Source organism: Oryza glaberrima, chromosome 10 (assembly GCF_000147395.1).
Source record: "Oryza glaberrima chromosome 10, OglaRS2, whole genome shotgun sequence".
Classification (NCBI taxonomy): Eukaryota; Viridiplantae; Streptophyta; class Magnoliopsida; order Poales; family Poaceae; genus Oryza; species Oryza glaberrima.
The window spans coordinates 13509503-13529623 of NC_068335.1; the positions used below are offsets into that span (position 1 = coordinate 13509503).

Consider the following 20121-nt stretch of genomic DNA (forward strand, 5'->3'; position numbering starts at 1 on the left):
AATTAAATGAACCGAGTAATTACGCCCATTATTAGTTGAGTGACCCGCTATATTTTGCCTCGGCGCAAACAACAAAACAATATAGGTAATGGAGTCTCTGGAGATCTCATCCAACGATTACCAGCTACAAGTCGGCACCACCACCATCGGACAAGAGGGGTGGAGCCAGAGATTGGCCAAACCTTACACTAGCTAGGCACTTAATTTTTTTACAGTATTTTGATAAGGTTTCAGTGGGGATTATGAAGCAAAATCTAGGGCGCACTCAGGCCCAAGGTTCCCCATCCTTATCTTCGCCCCTATCATCAGGGCACCACATAGACCGCGCTTAAAATCCGAGCGTCCACAACTTGTTGCGACGAGAATCCAAGGTGCTCAATCCACACCACATTAGGAAGAGAGGCTTGTATGCCCAAGTGGTGGAAATTAATCTCGAGAGTTTCATGGCATTGGAGTGAGTTGGCATATGCAGGGACCCAAGAGGGAGGTAGCTAGGAGAAGAAGACATACACATGCCCAAGTACTGTTGGAAGTTTCGCCTGCCTGTTCACAGTAGTAGCAGTCAGTCAGTATAGAGAATTAGAGAGCCACTGTGCGAGTGCATATGGCCGTGGTTGGTGCAGAGACGATCGATCGAGATATGCACAGAAGCTTAGCAGCCAGCCACTCGTTAGCTCGGGGAGCTAGCTAAGCTGGTACTAGTACGTACGCTGTGCCACTGTTCGGTGGGGCCCACACGCAGCAGAGAAGCACGCAATGCGTGTCAGGTCGTCCGGCCGGCCCTGATTGATCCGTTGGGATATGTATTGGCATGTGGTAACACCACACCATACTATAGCAACCGCAACAGCCTAGAACTGTTGGTGAAAGGTACGAAACTGTCGCGGATGCCATTTGTGAACAGCCAGCTCTTGGGTATTTCCTGTTGGGGTTGCTATGTCGGGGATGTGGTCTCATCGTTGACAGCCATGTTGTGGTTCTTGTTTAGTGACTGCCCACATTGTTGGGGTAACTTGGTGTCAAGCTGTCTCAACATGGTGTCCAGCTAGCCCCCTTCTATGACTGCAATGTCAGAAAATTCAACATACATAGTGACAACACAGTCACAAGTAGCAAAATAAAACAAGGGTATTATAGCAGTAACCACAATAGGCATGTCATGGATACAGATGCTTCCACGATAGCACTGTCAAAAATCAGTGGATATACTTTAGAATTATGTTTATTATAAATGAATCACTACCATTTCCAACCATTTTCATAGCACTACACTTTTCAATGTAAAGGTAACTTGAACTAGTGATCTCATGACTTAATTAATTATATCACATATAATCAGAAATTGTACTGACATTAGGTTTCACAATAAAAACATAAATCATCGTTCCTAAATAAAAGTAATTGTCTTGCACTAAGGATAAGTAAATTGAAGTTCCTAACCAACATAAAACAGTGAGTACTACTTTGTACAAGGATAATCAACTATAACTGCAGCAACGAACGGATCTTATATTCCAAATAAACTAAAGAATGGATCAGGAGTTTCATCAGCATCATCATAGTTTCCATCATCAGCATAATCATCTTCACTATCAACATAGTCTCCATCTCTCCCTCGCTTACTGTTGCCTTGATTAGTAGCAGGAGCAGTTTGTTGGCTAGAATAACGAAATGTGCTTCCATCCATGCGTTGTAACACCACATTTTCAGAGTTGTTTCCCATGTCACCCTAAAAGGAAAAAGGATCAGGTGACAATGTATCCCTCCAATCTCCAATTTAGCTAACAGTACAAAAATGTCTTCTAAAGATGTTTGAAACAGATATACTCTACTTGGAAAGTGTTCTATGGATAGGTTAATGTCTATATGGTTCAGCATATGAAACAATGGTTTAGTTGTACAAGCTAGTTTATACTCTCATGTGGTGATCATCAATGACTACGCAAGATTATGATCAAACTAGTTTTTGACAAAACATAGTAAAACTGCTTGGCAAAATTTCCTTCTAGCTAGTAAGAAAATTGTAAATTTTGCTAGAGATTGATGACTTCAGTTTTTTAGGATACATTACATCAAGCAATTCCAGCCCTCAATAAAAGCTCCAAGTGAAAAAGCTAGAATAATGTTAAATATGTGGAATGATATGTCATACTATATCTAATCAACACATTATCTTTAATTATGTATGTAACGTATATGCATAATCTGGTATAGTGTGGGTACAAAAAAATAGCTAGGCTAATATAATGTTCCATGGTCATATTGATCTACACTTGAGAAGACAGAGAAATTGCTATTGACTAAGTTCCACAATTTAATTGACAAATGATTATTAGTTTTTTACTTTATCAATCATTCCGAAAAAGGAACTACCAACAGAGTAGATTTGTTAATACCTGTTCATTGTTGCTCAAACCAGCATCTTGTTGGCTGCAGTTTCCACTATTATTTCCATCTATTTGGTTGAACACATTTCTGGAGCTATTATCTGTAGTATTCTACAATAAAAGAAAATATGATACCATTAGTCAAACATATATATTTTAAACAGAGATGGATGAATGCTCCAAAGTAGTACAGATCTGCAGTAGAAAACATTTTTCAGAATATTCTTACCTGCTGAGTAGTTGGAGATGAATGGCTAGGAAATAATGCAGCCAAATTGATCTGAGGTGGAGGTGTACTTGCAGATCCATTCATCATATACTAATAAGAATTCATTAGGCAATAGTTAGACACGTTCACATTGCAGTAAAAACGAAGAACAGTAATATAGCATCATGAAAAGAGGAATAACCTCCTTTATCTGATTATTGAACTCAGATAGAGCATTTTGTATTGATTGACAATCCTCTTGCCGCTGACGCTTGAAATTAGCAAGCTCTTGACGTAGTTCAACCTCTATTTGGCTAGGTCTAACTGTGTAAGTGTGAGAAGGATGAGCATTTGTGGATAATTGCACTTCTGAGCTATCAATTGCACCATCCGCCATTGCAAACTTCCCATGTGCCTTGCGTCCAGTGCATTCATACATAACCTGTGCATCTAAAGGGGCCCTTACCCATATAACATTTGGTCCATGTGCTGCTTGCATCCCATCACGGTACTTGTCCTAACACCAAGAAATGTTACACACAAATCACTCACATTAATCATAAGGTAATGGTTGGGTATAATACCAGATTTTCCTGAGCACGCTCATCAGGAATAGGAGGCAAATCATTGCCTTGACCTTCAGCCACTGCTTGTTTAGATGCCCCCATGTGCACAGCATATGCCTCAATTATGCTAAAGGACCTGCCATAAGTTCTCTCCTACAAATTGAATAATATAATAAGTTTGTTTAATGGTTTTTTATAAGTAAACAACAAGGTAGCTAACATAAGCTATGTGGTTACCAGAATTTGTTGAGTGCGTGTAACAGAGCTTGAGCCCCCACGATTGGTAGATTCAGGTCTACTTAGGCGTGCATTCCTCTTCAAAGTACTCAGTCGCTTGAAAGAATCTGAAGCCCACCAATTGCTTAGTGCTTCCCAAGCATCAGTATTTATCCACATGAAAGGAACTCGTCGGTACTGATTTGCTTCCAAGTGGACTATTTTTGCTTCATCAAAACTGATAATTTCCTTCAAGATCTCTATGTGATATGCCATTACTGCATAAATTCTCACTTGGTATATCTCTTGTGTTGCCAACTTTTCACAACATTTTTCAAGAGTTTTAATCCATTTCTCCTTAAGGTCAGGCTGATCATCAGGCCATTTGTATCTTGCCTAATGGACACACATATATATGACATACAGTAAAATTAAACCAGGTAACTCTATCAGGTACATGTTAGCAAAAAAAAAAAGATGTAAATGGTTCCACATACTTACCATAAAGTCACTCCTTACTTTGTGAGCACAAGTGTCATCTTGTGGTCCTTTCATGCACCAGTGACGCCATTTTTTAGCAGGAACATCACATGGTTGCTTCAATGATCTATCACGCACAATCTGAGGGTAGTGATGCTTTAACAGAGCCCCAAGAATGGTATTGGGGACACGACCTTTTGGGTTAAATGGCAGCTCTTTCCAATTTCTGCATGCAGAGAGCTCAATTTCACATTATATGATTTTAATACATGTATAGAAAATATAATGAAAGTGTATCATGAACAAATAAGCTTAAACCATTTTCTTTGGTACACTCATTTACATTGTCTTGTAAAATTTTGCAGGAATATATTAAACCTACATTTTTAATATCCAATATTTGTCAGTAATTTCATAATAGTATATGGCTTGAGTTATTTTCATAAGAGTAAACATCATTTTTTCACTTTGATACACCAAGCATCTATTTGAAGCAATGTACAGCCTAAAAGATTACCTGTCACCACTAGGTATGATAACAGTCTTGGCAGCATGTGTTGTTGGTGCTGGCGGGATTGTGTTTGCTCCTCGTGGTGTCCGAGTTTGGGTAGACATTTGTGGTGTGACACCAGCACTCCCATTGTCTTGCTGTTCCTCACCCTCATTTGGTGGCTGCTCTGGAACACCACGCCTCCTGCGAGAAGCGCGTATTTCCTCTCCAATATCCCTAGCTCGTGGCCTGCAAATATAATATTAGAACAAAGAGCATATCTCTATAAATACAAGGTACATTATATATAAACGCAGACATAAAACTTATGACATGTCAGATGGGAAATGAATTCATTAACATATAAATATTCTGTTTTCTACTAAAAATAAGATTAAGAATTTCCTTGACTAAAATAAGACTACAAGTTCTATTAAAACATGATTAAAAGTCATCTGGATCATCATAGAAATCCTCTTCTTCTGAATCATCTGTCACATAGGCTATCTCATCACCAACATCACTAGCAGGATGCTCATTTGGCTGTTCAGAAGTGTCATCAATGCTTAGTTTGTTCAGAAGGTCAATATCAGATTTATCATGTACTATATCAGCCTCTCCAACTGCAGCCTCAAGGTTAACATCAATTGTATGATCAATGACAAGATGCCCTGTTCTGTTCTCATCTTGATAGAACATAGAACTTGGTGCTTCATCATCATTTCCATATTCACCAGCCGCTGGTGCTTCTAAATCACCACGCTTTGGAACTTGGTTAACAACCCACCAATTTCGCAAATCACCGGCTTGGCATGGATATGGAGTGTAGTATACTTGTTTGCACTGGTGAGGAAGTACAAAGGGTTCATAGCCAGGAAGCCTAGTGTTTGGATTGATCTCAACTAAACCAATGTTTGGAGACCTTCTAATCCCATTTATTGGGTGAAACCAACGGCACTGAAATAAAACTAGCTTAAACTGTTGTGATCCATCAAAATTAATCTCAATAATTTCCTCAATAACCCCATAGTAGTCTGTGGTGGCACCGTCTTCGCTGGAGCATGAGAGGAATACACCACTATTTGTTGTAGCTAAATTAGGCCTCGAATTTTCATATTTTTCAGAACGGAACCTAAAGTTATCAACATCATATCCAGTTAAGCATGACACACGAGTTCGGCAACCATGAGATAACTGGACCAGATCCTTGTTGATGCCTCCTTGTTTTATGCACTACAATGATCAAGTACAAATTATTAAATTGGCATTTAAATAATGGAAAACATATTTAGAAAGATTTGACACATACCAGTTCTCTAAACCATTCAAATAAGTTAAGGTGCCCTCTGCCAGCTCCTTTTTTTCTAATTCTATCAATTTGCTGCTGCGTTGCACGGTTAAAACCCCTACATTCTACTTGATCAAATTGCCTGTAATGCATACTTGTAATTTAAAATGTGAGGAAAAATAACTAACATTAAAAAAATATGATTCTACTATCACTTACTTTATGTATTCATCCATTTCTAGAGTGTTGGTGTAAATGTACAGCATGATTGCGTGATACTCATCTCTTGTTAGTACTTTCGTCCCTCGTCTCCCATGAGCACGACCTGGTACTTGGAATGTACTGATACTACAATTGTAATTCATAGTTTCATATCCATCATCATATCTTCTCCTTTTACTTCGACTTGAAGGTACATCACTTTTGAAGTATAGGCTCACAAAATTTGAGATCTCCTCTACTATGTAAGCCTCTGTTATGCATCCCTCAACACGAGCTTTGTTCTTTACCATCTTTTTGAGATATTTCATTAACCTGTCAATTTGGAAATGTCATATAATTATATAATATATGAATTATGTAAAACTGAATTGAAGATATTATTTCATTTTTTTTTTTGACTAGGAAGATATTATTTCATTACCTTTCAAATGGATACATCCATCTATATTGCACCGGCCCCCCAACTCGTGCCTCATATGGTAAATGGATCATCAAGTGCTGCATAACATTGAAAAATCCTGGCGGGAAGATCTTCTCTAGCTTGCACAGTAGGATTGGAATGCCTTCTTCTAATTTTTTCAAGTTTTCTAAATCTAGTTCCTTAGAGCAAAGTTCTCTATAAAAAAAACTTAACTCTGCTAGTGCAAGCCATATGCTATTATCAATAAAACCACGAAAAGCTATAGGTAGCAAGCGCTCCATGAAGATGTGGTAGTCATGGCTTTTAAGCCCTGTGATCTGTAGGTCAGTCAATTTTACTCCCCTCCTGATGTTTGCAGTGTACATATCTGGAAATTTCAAACCTTTGAGCCACTCTAGCACTGCCACTTTTTGGGGTCGAGTAAGGCAGAACAATGCCCTTGGTTTTTCCCAACCACCATTTGACTTCTCACGGAGATGATATTGTGGCCTATCACAGATTGAAGCTAAATCTAACCTTGCCTTGACATTGTCCTTTGTCTTTTCACTTATGTCTAGGCATGTGGCCAATAAAGCTTCAGCCATATTCTTCTCATTATGCATGACATCAATGTTATGACGAATAAGAAGTTTTTCAAAATATGGCAATTGCCATAATCCACACATGTGTGTCCAATTGTGTGTCTTTCCAAACCCTTCAAAAAAATCTTTTCCATTACCGTCATTAGGAACTAGAGACTTTAACTGTGAGTGAATTTGTTCCCCAGTCAAACGTTGCGGCGCAAGGTTAAGTACTTTAGTTTTCTTTCGAAAAGCTTTTGTACTTTTTCTAAAGGAGTGTTCCATGGGTAGAAATTGCCTATGACAATCAAACCAACAATACTTTCTACCATTGACTAGCCAAAAAGCACTAATAGTACCTAAGCACACTGGGCATGCAAACTTTCCATGAGTACTATGTCCAGAGACCATTCCTAGTGCAGGCAAGTCATTTATAGAGTAGAAATAACAAGCTCTTAGTCTAAAAGATTGCCGAACAGATCTATCATAAACCATAACACCTTCCCTCCACAATAACTTCAAATCATCATATAGTGGCTCCATGTAGACATCTAGATTCTTACCAGGATGTTGTGGACCAGGTATCACAAGTGTTAAAAATATATTTTCCTTTTTCATGCACATAGAAGGTGGAAGGTTGTAAGGGACAAGCAACACTGGCCAACAAGAGTATGATGCTGCAGAAAAACTAAAAGGAGTAAACCCATCTGTGCACAAACCTAAACGAACATTCCTAGGTTCATTTGCAAAATTAGGAAACTCCTTGTCAAAATGTTTCCAAGCCTCACCATCTGATGGATGTACCATAACTCCTACCTTCTCCTTATGAGACTCCTTGTGCGAACCCATGTGTTTTGCAATTTCTTCAGACATGAATAATCTTTTCAACCTTGGAATGATTGGCAAGTATCTTAGCACCTTTCGAGCAACTGGTTTCAAATGCTTATTTAGACCACTAGAATCTCTTTGATGGTATCGAGGTTCATTGCATTTGTCACAAGTTATTTTATCCTTGTGTTCCTTACGAAAAAGCATGCAGCCATTGTAGCAAGCATCTATCTTTTCATATGGCATCCCCAAACTACTCAACATCTTCTTTGATTCATTAAAGTTCTTGGGGATTTTAGAATTTTCAGGAAGAAGATCACCTATCAGTCTCATTAAAGTGTCATAACCAGCAGCAGAAATATTAAATTGAGACTTCAGATTCATTAAACGAGTTACTGCAGAGAGGGTAGTTTCCTTAGTATCCTTATGGACTGGTTGTTCAGAGGCTTCCAATAACTCAAAAAACTGTTCAGCTTCAATGGTTGCACTATCAGTTTGATCGGCATCTGCTAAATCATGTACCATATCATTTAAGTGATCTGTGTCATCAAACACTTCATTTGAGGGGGCATGAGCAGTCTCCCCATGGTATGTCCAGACAAAATAATTAGGCACAAAACCATTCTTAACAATATGGTGTGAGATGGTGTTTTGATCTTGCTTCTTAAAGTTACCACACTTGCTACATGGACAGTGCACGCCTTGACTATGAGCATTTGTATGAGAAAATGCATGATTGACAAATTCCTGTGCTTTCTTGCACCAGTTTGCATTAGGACCTTTTATATTCCAATCATCATACATCCATCTACGGTCACTTTCCATTGCTTGTTTTTCTGTAGTGATTTGCAAAACTTATTTATGTATCTCTGTTGAAATGTCAAAAAATATATGACCAAGTTAAATTTAAGAACAATTGTTGCATAACAAAAAAAAACTCATTTGAACACAACATGCAGAGCAAACATGCTAATAGTTTGATAGAACACAATATATCTTATCATATATGTAATATTATGAAGGCACGAATAGCTCTCAATTACTTACATGGTATGCAGTGATCTTCCAGTCACAAGCTGCAGAGATGAAGCCAACCATGTAAAGTACAGGTTAACTGCATTGATAGAGAAACAATATTAATATTTTTACCATCCAGGAAACATCATGACACAATAAAATTCAATTAGCTGTTAGATATAATCTGATAATACAATTTAGTGATCCTGAATCTAGACTGATGTAAAAGAGCAATGTATCTACTGAGTTCCAATTACAGAATGTAAAGCTGCAGATCCATGTGAAGCAATCCATAGCAGGTGCATTGCCACAACATCCAACAAGATTCCAGATAAACAAAGATATCTATCCAGTGCCTCCCTACTACAAAAGTAGAGAATAGAACTAGTACAGAGAAACATGCACCTGTCGGTTGTAGAACTCCAATGCTTTTCTCCTCCTATATCTATCCATTTTCAGTAATCAAGAAACACTAACCACAACCTTAGCTCTAGGACTCTAGTCTCTAGCTTTCTAGATGCAGGCACCAGCTTCCTGTCCGTTTGGCCATCTCCACCCCGTGCAATCACGCCTTGGCCCGGCGCCTTTCTACCGGCCACCGGTCACCCCTACGACAACCACGCGCCCAGCCGATCGCAGCCTCCATTCACCACACCTCACTGCCACCGGCGGCAGCATCAGTGCAGCACTGCTCTTCAATCCCCGCCCCGTTGCCCACACCAACTCACAGATGCGTGTACGCTCAAGTTACGGAAGGGGAAATAGATCGAACAGCTTCTAGTCAAAAGAAAATGCACCTGTGATTGTGGTCTACTAGATGCTTGCATCAGGCAATATGACACCAGCTCTCCCTTGAATCATCGTTGTTGAAGATGAACATGATTCAACACATGGATGTCGTCGCCAAGTAGAATCGAAAGAACTGCGTGGTGATTTTTTTTCGGAGATGGCTGTTTGGAAAGTCCGACGAAATAGGTAGCTCAAGTAAACTAATTTGGAAACGACAGTTAGGATCCTAAAATCTTGGGAGCGAGCACTTCTTTGGAGAGAGAAGCAAGATCTAGTTCGCGGGGTTATAGGAGAATCGCCATCGTGTAGCGGGATTTGGGGGAAATGAAAATTTCCTGCGGAAAAACCGAGGGAAGTGAATTATTTTCGCGCGCACTTAGAATAAAATTACATATATATTAGGTTCTGACTCATTTGCCATCACTATCCTGTAACTAGCCTATTGGTATGCATGCCCTGTGAGAAACACAAGGTCCCTTGTTCGATTCCTGCCACAATTTTTTTTGAAGTATTTTTTGAAGGCATTATTTCCTTTAGACCAAAGTTGGTTCAAATTTTCTAGAAAATATTCAAAAAAAAATTGTAATAAGTGGATGGAAATACTAGATTTTTAGAGATTTAGATAATACTAGTTTTTTGGCTGACTAAAATTTTACATATATATTTATATATGTATATCAATTCGAAATTTTAATTCTTTATCACGAAAACTGATATTTAGACTACAAGAAAAATACAACGTTGTATATAACATTTTTTTAATAGGATTGTATATATTATTTTCGAAATTTGAAGAATAAAATCAAAATAGTTATCACTCCACAACAAATACAACATTATATTTATAAATTTGTTCCCATATAGGACTTACTCATTATTAGTTTTGATGAAAAGGATGGAACTTATTAATTTTGAAAAGGAGTAAAACTTTGTTTTTATGAATTTCAAAACTAAGAACTATTAAGCTAATAACATAAAAGGTAACGGTACGAATACACAGTTGCTTCTATATATAACTTTGTAACTACTAAATTCAGATTTTGAAATTATTGCAAAAATTAATTATTTCTTCTTGTATATTTACAAGCAAAAAAGTTCACACATACACAAAGTATCTTATATAAATCCTTGGCACACCACGACATGGTTGCCGATATTCCGACAAGGTACGACACAAGTATGAGCTTTGTCCAACCGATCCATCTGTTTTCCTATTTCCCCCTATATTTTTTTTCTTAAATTTCACATATTTTTTTCCTATTTTCTTCTATTTTTTTTCCATTTTCTCATGTATTTCCTATTCTTCCTAATTATGCCTATTTTTCTCTCTTTTTTCCTCCCCCTCACATTTCTTCTTTTTTTTTTCTCACCTCACATTTCAATATTTTGATCATGATATCTTTTTGAGTACATGTTTTAAGAAAATAAAAGCCTTTTATCGTAACAAAATGTATTATGAGGAATATAATAAATACTCTAATTAAGTTTTGTGTATCTTTTTCAAAAGTTTTAAAGCGACATCGTGAATGGTGAGTGTCAAATTCACATAAGTAATATGTTAGAGGAGCAATAAAGGGAATATATTTGGCTCTTGGAAAATTAAGGCAAATTCATGTCTTTTAATTTATATGTTAAAAAATATATACAAAATATATCTGCAACAGCACTATCATACATTGATTGCTAGTGTCTAGTTGTCAAGGTACATTCCCAACAAGCCTATCATCCATTGAAGTGGAAATGGCATCATGGTACTAACTGTGACAAGGTTGTTGGTATATATGGGTCAATTGTGATAGTATTGTCAGCAGCAAGGTGCTTGAGAGGGCTGTTGGCTAGCCTTTCTACATTCCAGGACAGCACTGTTGAAAATCCAACTAGCTATTGCTAAAAATCGCAGCTCCTGTAGTGTAAGCACCGGTGGAGAAGGAGTTTTTACTCCCGGTTGGTAACCCTCCTATAGTCTCGATTTTTTAACCGGGACTACGAATCCGGGACTAAAGATATCTTTAGTCCCGGGTGGAAAAACCGAGAGTAAAAATCCATTTTTAATCCCGGTTGGTAGGCTAGATCCGGTTGCTACTTTATTCTATTCTTTTCTTCATTGTTTTTAATATATTGATTCACTCTATCCTATCCCAAAATCCCAAATCAATCATTCCCGAATAGTCTCCAAATTCTCAAATCAATATCTCTAAATACATCACAAAATCTTAAAAAAATTACATCACAACTTCTACAAAATTCATCACAAATACATCACATATTCACATCACACACAAATCAAATACATCACACACAAATTATCTCAGATCCGAATCACAGATTCTCAAAAAAAAAAGAAAAAAAAGAAAGAAGACGAACGGCCCGCCGCCTCGCCAGCCACCGCCGTGCCGCCCGCCGCGTCGCCGGCCGCCGCCGCCAGCCGCCAGCGCGCCCGCACGCCGCCGCACCGCCTCGCCCGGCCCTCCGTGCGCCACGCCGCCGCGCCGGCCGGCCGCCGCCGCCCGCCGCGTCCCCGGCTGCCGCCGCGAGGCCGCTAGCCGCCAGCGTGCCGCCTCGCCCGGCCCTCCACGCGCCGCGCCGCCGCACCAGCTAGCCGGCCCTCCGCGCGTCGCGCCGCTGCGCGGGCCGGCCCTCCGCGCCCCGCCGTTGCAGAGGGAGGTGGGAGGAGGGAGAGGAGGAGAGGAAGAGATAAGGGTGACTCTGTGAGGAGATGAGTTAAAAAAGGAGAGGAGGAGATTGTATTGATCCGATCCGCGTGCAACCACCCCATTTATGTCGACTTTTTTCCCGGTTGGTGTTACCAACCGGGACTAAAAATAGATTTTTAGTCCCGGTTGGTAACATCAACCGGAAGTAAAGCTTATATCGATCTTTTTTCCCGGTTGGTGTTATCAACCGGGACTATAAATAGATCTTTAGTCCCGGTTGGTACTAAAGATCAAAAAATTCCTCAGAGCTTTCAAACCGGGACTAAAAATGTTTTTAGTCCCGGTTTTTAATACAACCGGGACTATTGTGAAATCTGGTTGACCGACCAAAGATGGTTTCTCCACCAGTGAAGGCCTCGTTTAAGGTGGTGTTTGAATCTCCTGAAGATGAAGATGAAGATAAAGTATTTCACGTAAAACGAGGTGGTAATAACGTGTGATTAATTGAGTTTTAATTATTTTAAAACTTGAAAAATGGATTAATATGATATTTTAGAACAACTTTCATATAGAAAGTTTTCGTACGAAATACACCGTTTAGCAGTTTGAAAAGCGTGCCATTTTAATCCAAAAGTTTATCCTCAAATTTTAGAGGAGGGGTGAAATATTTTTGAGTGTCACATCGGATATATGGATACATATTTGGAATTTAAACATAGCCTAATAACAATATAAATTACAGATTTCGCCTGTAAACTGCAAGACGAATTTATTAAGCCTAATTAATCCGTCATTAGCAAATATTTACTGTATCACCATATTGTCAAATCATGGTGTAATTAGGCTTAAAAGATTTGTCTCGCAATTTACACGCAATATGTGTAGTTAGTTTTTTTATATATTTAATATTCTATGTATGTGTCTAAACATTTGATATGATAGGGTGAAAAATTTTTGCGTGGGAACTAAACAGGGCATAATTCTGATCTTTGTTAATTCGTTCATTCACCACAGTGGCTGGTTTTATGTTTATGCATGGATATATATGCTGCGTCACCATTGGTTTGGTGATCACCTCCATCACTCTTCATGTCCTACAATTCCCATAGATTAATAGCTGTTAATTTATTATCTAATTAAGAAAAAGATATATTAATTTTTTATATTTTGTAACTCATTTCATAGGTGTTTTATTGGAGAAAAGGACAAATAGAGAGTACCCCGATCAAATTGCCGCATATAAAAGCATATGCATGGTTTGAATCGCAATGTATATAAAACTTGGTTGAAAACGTTTGTTTTACTTGTAACAATTTATTTTTTCCGACCTATATACAATGTTCCAAACACCACTTATAGCACTATTAATACACCACTTACAATACGCTAGCACTATCAAGCCATGTATATATAACCATCAAAACTATTAGACGACTCACACACCCTACTAATTTCTCGATTAATTTTTTTGGGTAGGAAAGAAAAAAAAACCATCTAAATTATCTTATCTTACACCAGTAGGAGTATATTTCCTTTGCATGTCCTCTCCACTCCCCCCTATCTTTCTCTCTCTAGAATATAGGCCTTTCTCTCTCTAGATGGGCGTAGTGTGAGTGATTGGGTAGATATAGCGCGCGCGCGCCCTCCATGCTCGCCCAGCCGCTGCTCGAGCTCGCAGCTTGATGAGGCCAGCGATGGCCAGCAATGGCGCCGCCGCCGGCGCCATGGCCCCGTTCTTCCCGCCCAACTTCCTCCTCCAGATGCAGCAGCCTCTCCCCCTCCACCACCAGCACCTCCAGGACCACGCCCATGGCGGCCACGGCGGCCACCACCTCCTCCCTCCTCCTCCTCCCTCCCTCTCCCCCTTCCTCCCCGACCTCGCCATGGACGCGCCGCCGCCGCCAATGTACGAGGCGAGCGGCGGCGATGGCGGCGGCGGAGGGGCAGCGTCGGAGGATGAGGAGGATGGGTGTGGAGGGGGAGGGGGTGGGGGTGGTGGGGAGAAGAAGAGGAGGTTGAGCGTGGAGCAGGTGAGGACGCTGGAGCGGAGCTTCGAGTCCGGGAACAAGCTGGAGCCGGAGCGGAAGGCGCAGCTGGCGCGCGCGCTGGGGCTGCAGCCGCGGCAGGTGGCCATCTGGTTCCAGAACCGCCGCGCGAGGTGGAAGACGAAGCAGCTCGAGAAGGACTTCGACGCCCTCCGCCGCCAGCTCGACGCCGCCCGCGCCGAGAACGACGCCCTCCTCTCCCTCAACTCCAAGCTCCACGCCGAGGTACGCATCGCAACGCATCGCCATGGATGGATCTTGGAGAGGTCGATCCATGTGGGTTTCAGTGCGTGGTCTGTCGCCACGCGGAAAGGTGTTCGACCGTGTCGGCTCGGGATCGGTGTCCATGTCTTTGATGTCGCTGTCGTGTCGCGCCATGATTAGCTGCCATTGCCGGCGTGTACGCGATCACTCATGGCGTTGATCGATCTCGATCTTGGTGGCGCAGATCGTGGCGCTGAAGGGGGGAGCGGCGGCGGCGGCGGGGGGAGGAGGGAGCAGCTGCAGGCAGGAGGCGGCGTCGGAGCTGATCAACCTCAACGTCAAGGAGACGGAGGCGTCGTGCAGCAACCGCAGTGAGAACAGCTCCGAGATCAACCTCGACATCTCCAGGCCGGCGCCGCCGCCGCCGCCGCCGGTTGCCAACGAGAGCCCTGTCAACCGAGGCATCCCGTTCTACGCCTCCATCGGCCGCGGCGGCGCAGGCGGCGTGGACATCGACCAGCTGCTCCTCCGCGGCGGCCACTCGCCGTCCCCGGCGGCCGTGACGACGCCGCCGCCGCCCAAGATGGAGCTCGGGATTACAGGCAATGGCGGCGGCGCGGACGCCGCCGCCGCCGGCGCGGGCAGCTTCGGCGGCTTGCTCTGCGGCGCCGTCGACGAGCAGCCGCCGTTCTGGCCGTGGGCCGACGGCCACCACCACTTCCATTAATCCGCCACCGCGTCGCCGCCGCCGATCACCATGATCGATTTCTTGGCAGAATTGAGGAAGGAGAAGGTCGCCTACTACACCACCATGATGATGATGATGATGATGAGTTCTTGAGCCAAAACAAAAGCAAGATTAAGGGAGTTAATTACTGTTGTGATGATGGATGAGGTAATTAATTAATTAATTAAGAACATTATGTGAATGTGAGAGAGATGATGATTCAACATAATTTGAGTTAAGAAGAAGGGGAGTTAATCAATTAAGCCATGATGAGTGATTGGGGATTAATGTTGGATCAATCATCAATGTAGATTGATTTTGGAGTCCAGTAGTAATTTTGTTTGTTCTTTTGCTTTCTTTCTTTCTTTCTTTTTTATCATTTTACCTCCATTACCTTTTTGATGTTCATATAGGTGATTAAATTTGTGAGGCAGTGTGGTTACATTCATGTATAGGATTATTATATTATGGCAGTATCAGGTTTGGTACTTATAAATCAAAACTTTTTTTTCCTTCATTCTAAGTTTGTGTGGATCTACCTCATTACTGTGAAATTTGAAATGGATTATCAATCACCTATTCCTAACCATTGAATAAATAAATAAATTTATTTGTGGGTTGATGCATAAGAGCTGGCTAGGTTGATATAGTGTTGTACTATGGGTGTGCGGTTGGTGTTTGGCATGTGGGGCTGATCTTAGAGCCTACGAAACAGACAGGGTGTACAGACAGATTGTTGTGTAGTGGCCATTCAATTTTGCATTAGTTTTATTTTGTTGAAAAGGTCCAATTCTATAATTATTAGTTTCTTAACATGGAGCAAAATCAAAGACTACATATTTCAGTAAAAATTTAAAAAAGGTAATGGTAAATCTGCCACCACCTCCACCACCAACTCTCTACCTTTTTAAATGAAGCTATGTGTGAAGGAAAAAAAGAACATTATAGGGATAGATAACCTATATGTCATTAACAAATGTACGAAGAAATTAAGAAATGGTGTATGCAGAAAATAGTAATGATAACTAGTTAATAATAACTTTTGTTAATTAAAATATGCTAGCTTTAATAAAAATTAATAATTCCTATGTACTGGAAGTATAGAAGTGTGTGAACCTTACTGTTTCATCAAAAAGTATTTGATACTGTTGGGTGAATGACAAGTGGTTACAAACTGCAATTGATTTGTTTTTAGAAACCTTAATGGAAAGAACAGGGTTGTACGTTGTTTCTTAAATAGTTCGAGGAAATGTTTGACGCCTACAAATGCATGCTAATTATGTCGAGTTGATTAATCTAGCATTAATTGTTGTCTTTTGAACAGTTTGTTGCTAAAACACTCATTGTGAGGGTACAACTGTAATTAGAGATCGAAGCTTAATTAGCTTTTGACGGCTGGGCCTGACGTACTTCCATCTACTTGCATGCATCTGAGGCCCATAAGCAAACCAAGACACATTTAATTTATTTCATATTTCCATGCACTGTACACAAAAAATAACTTAGTACAACTGTTGTAATTCACAAATCACAATATTCACTTATACTATTTAAATGTGTGGTATACTCTTTAGCGCGCTGCTATAATATGCCGCACACACACCCTTCCCAATGCCTAGTGTCCCCTACTCTCACATGTCACTAAAAAGTCTAACATTCAGCCTTGTTTGGTACGGCTTCGGCTTCGACTCTAGATCCAGCTCCAGCTCCATCTTTCCTAACAGTAATGGGCATAAATATATGGGTGGGATGGGCCGGTAGAAGTCCCAGCCTTTCAGGGCTATTTAATTATTTGTAAGTTTTGATTGCTCCGTTTTTTTCTACAGATTTCTTTTACACAATAGAAATTATTTGCATCTATAGTTTCTACCATAAGGCTCACAACCATAAGTTTATTTAAAAATTAAGGAAAAAAATGACATAAGGTGTTTAGTTAATGGAATGAAAATCCTAGTATCTGCATCATGTGATACACACAGCAGACATAAGGTGATAGAATAAAGCCCCAACTCCCGCCCATATGATTTGGAGGAAAAACATGATTTTGAAAGATTTCAACCCTAGAGGAAAATTTTCTATGAAACCATTTGAAACAAAGGATTTATTCATATTTTATCCTTTGAAATTCATATGCAATGGATAATGTTGTAGAGATTTTGGAGGAAATTTAGCAGGAACTCCAACCTCTTGCAAAATTTCGTTTGAGTCTATCTCTCTCATATGATTTATGTGTTTTTTTAGTCCAATCAAACAGTTATTCCTATGTTTTTCCTGTATTTTGTAATCATCTATTTACACTTACATTTCTATTAGAATCTTGTGTTTTTCTTATTACTCTATTTTTCCATTCCCGTGATTCAAAGGGGCCTAGTACTAACTAGTGTTAAATCATTCAAGTATATATGTTGCATAATGAAATATAACATTGCAACTTCCTTTCGTCATATAACATTTTTGTTCTTCCTTTTCTTACTGCGAATTTCAGTGTTTCACAATGTAATTATGGGGAAAAAAACATGAAGACTGACACCGGAAAAATCCAGGTGTAACTAGTAAGAGTTAACCTCAAGTCCATTAATCCAGTCATATGTACCAGAACAAAGTAAGCAGCGCCTCTGTTCCCTAACAGTGTGACAAATGGTGCTTTGCCCAATTCTTAATCAACCGAACTGCACACGCATAGTTGGTTGCTTTGCTGAGCTAGAATACTATGACTCTATGACAGCGACTCAGCTAGCTAGCTTACAAAAGATTACCATTTTAGGATACGAGTTAACACAAATTAACTTTTTTTACTCCAATTATTGTTTATAATGTGGATTTTAGGCATACGAAAATAATGAGGGGCTATGTATTTGTCAAGTGACTGATTTTTTTTCTTATCTATCAATCATTTTTTTACATTAGATCAATATCAACAACTAATCCTTGTTTTTTTTTTCTTGTGGTGAAGCAAGTAATGTTCTAACCTTAAAAAGTTAGAGAAAGGGGGGGGGAGAGAAAGTATGCTTTAGTGTAATTAACTTCTTATCCGTATGATGCTATAAATTATGATTTATATAAGCATAAACATGCATTTAGATTAATTTTTGAAAGAAAATAAAAACAAATTAAGCAAACTAAAAGTCACACTTCGTTTTTTCTAAAGTTGCAATTTTTTATATTGTGCAAGTTTAGCAAATGGTAGATTTAGTAAATGACTTATGCAACAAATTGAGCTGACTAATGAATAAGAAAAGAAAAATTAAGACGACTCATAAATAGCAAAGCTTAATATAGCCAAGATTGCCAAAATTAAGTCGTAACAAAAGAGTTTTGAGATATTCATTCAGATTAATGCAAAGTAATTAAGTGAAAGAAAAACAAGGGTTAAGAGAGCTTAAATCAATCATGATTTCCTTTTGGAATTTATGTTCTATATATGGGTTTGGACTTTTCTTCTGGTATAAAATTAATTAAACGTGAGGTTTTATTAATAAGAATTGACTGCCACAGTACTATGTACGGTGCAGAATGTACCAAACAAATTAGTAACAGTTATGCGTACTAATTATACGATTAATGCGCCGCGTTAGCAAATTAAGTCACCTTTAATTTATCTAATATAATCTTCTGCAGCCCACTAAATTGCGTACATGGGCACCTCCAAATGTGGGCATTGCAGGTGAAGACGTGAAGTACAGCTCGTACAAAAATTATATATTAGCATTATTAAATTAAACAGTGGTTGGGGTACAGTGCACGTACATACGTACAGATGTGCAGTGTATTGCATTGCCAGCTCAGAAAACGGTATATGTACAGATACGATACGGACAAACCGCATGTATTTACGGAGTACAGTGTATCTTGTAGATAACTAGAGCTAGCTATGCTGCACCCGGATGTATACGTACTCCCTCCGTTTCAGGTTATAGGAATTTGACTAATTCTATGGAAAATATAGTAATATTTACAATATTAACATAGTTTAATAATATATTTGTCTTGGTTAAAAATATTACTACTTTTTTCTATAAAATTAGTCAAATTTAGAGTAGTTAAACATCTTATAACCTGAAACGAAGGGAGTACAATGTAACGTACCACTGGCTTACATATAGTTGGGTGTACGGCGTATGTGTATATATATTATTTGGGTGTGGTAACATTCATTGATTGCTCGATTCTTTTATACTAGTCACCAATCGATTGAGATCCTCTGTAGTACTACAAAGGATCCTCTCTCGTCTCCAATCTGTTTGTTGTATTAAGCTAGTATTACTGATGCTACAAATATTAAAATTTTAATATTAACTAGACATGAGGGTTACTTTTGAAATTATAGTTGCTTATTCCATCTGTTTCAAAATAATTTTTTTTCACCCATCCCACACATACCAATACAAATTAAAGTCAAAAAGATTAGAATATTCAAACTTTATCAAATTTCAATACAACTATTTCTCACTTTATCTACTCTCAATACAATCATTTCCTATTTTCACAAACTCCGATAAAATGATTCCAAAAAAATAAACTTATCTAGGACAAATAGAAGAAACTAAAAATAAATTTAAACTTAGGGATGGAGAGTGTGTATTAAGAGAGTCGTAACTTGTTAATTATTAATTTCAAATTTTAATATTAAATTAATAAAATACTAAATTGAGTTTTCGATATGGGTATGGTGTCATACTTACAATTATGAATTCAATAATTAATAAATTGGAGTTCACGCTATTTTCTTTAAAAGTTGGGCCATTTGGTCTAGGGTCTAAGAAACAAAATCATATTGCTTTTCTTTGGATCGAGTCATAGTTTAATTAAAATATCTTAACATCAACATATTTTAAAATACTTGGATTAGATGTATGTATGAAAATCTTGTGTATAGGTTCCTTTTGTGTTAAAAAGTATTTCCCTTCGTAATATTACAATTTTGTTGAGTATTTTTGAATTTTTACGGTAATAAAATTTAGATTTTATTTTGAAGATATATTGAATTTAAAATAACATGTGTTTTTTTACTCGAATAAG

General features: G+C 39.0%; 2 protein-coding genes across 2 annotated transcripts; one reads left to right on the forward strand and one right to left on the reverse strand.

The window, feature by feature from the left end:
• Positions 1 to 1507: 1507 nt before the first annotated feature.
• Positions 1508 to 9510, reverse strand: LOC127786066 (uncharacterized). Its single transcript, XM_052313391.1, has 5 exons — positions 9481 to 9510; positions 2798 to 3037; positions 2617 to 2706; positions 2397 to 2498; positions 1508 to 1729 (listed from the first exon to the last, which is right to left on the reverse strand). The coding sequence occupies exons 1-5, from the start codon at positions 9508 to 9510 to the stop codon at positions 1508 to 1510; spliced, it is 684 nt and encodes a 227-aa protein (XP_052169351.1).
• A 4162-nt stretch (positions 9511 to 13672) lies between these two features.
• LOC127785979 (homeobox-leucine zipper protein HOX23) lies at positions 13673 to 16588 on the forward strand. The gene is made up of 2 exons (XM_052313302.1): positions 13673 to 14396; positions 14620 to 16588. Exons 1-2 carry the CDS (start codon positions 13809 to 13811, stop codon positions 15100 to 15102), a joined length of 1071 nt encoding a protein of 356 aa, XP_052169262.1. The 5' UTR covers positions 13673 to 13808; the 3' UTR covers positions 15103 to 16588.
• Positions 16589 to 20121: the final 3533 nt, after the last annotated feature.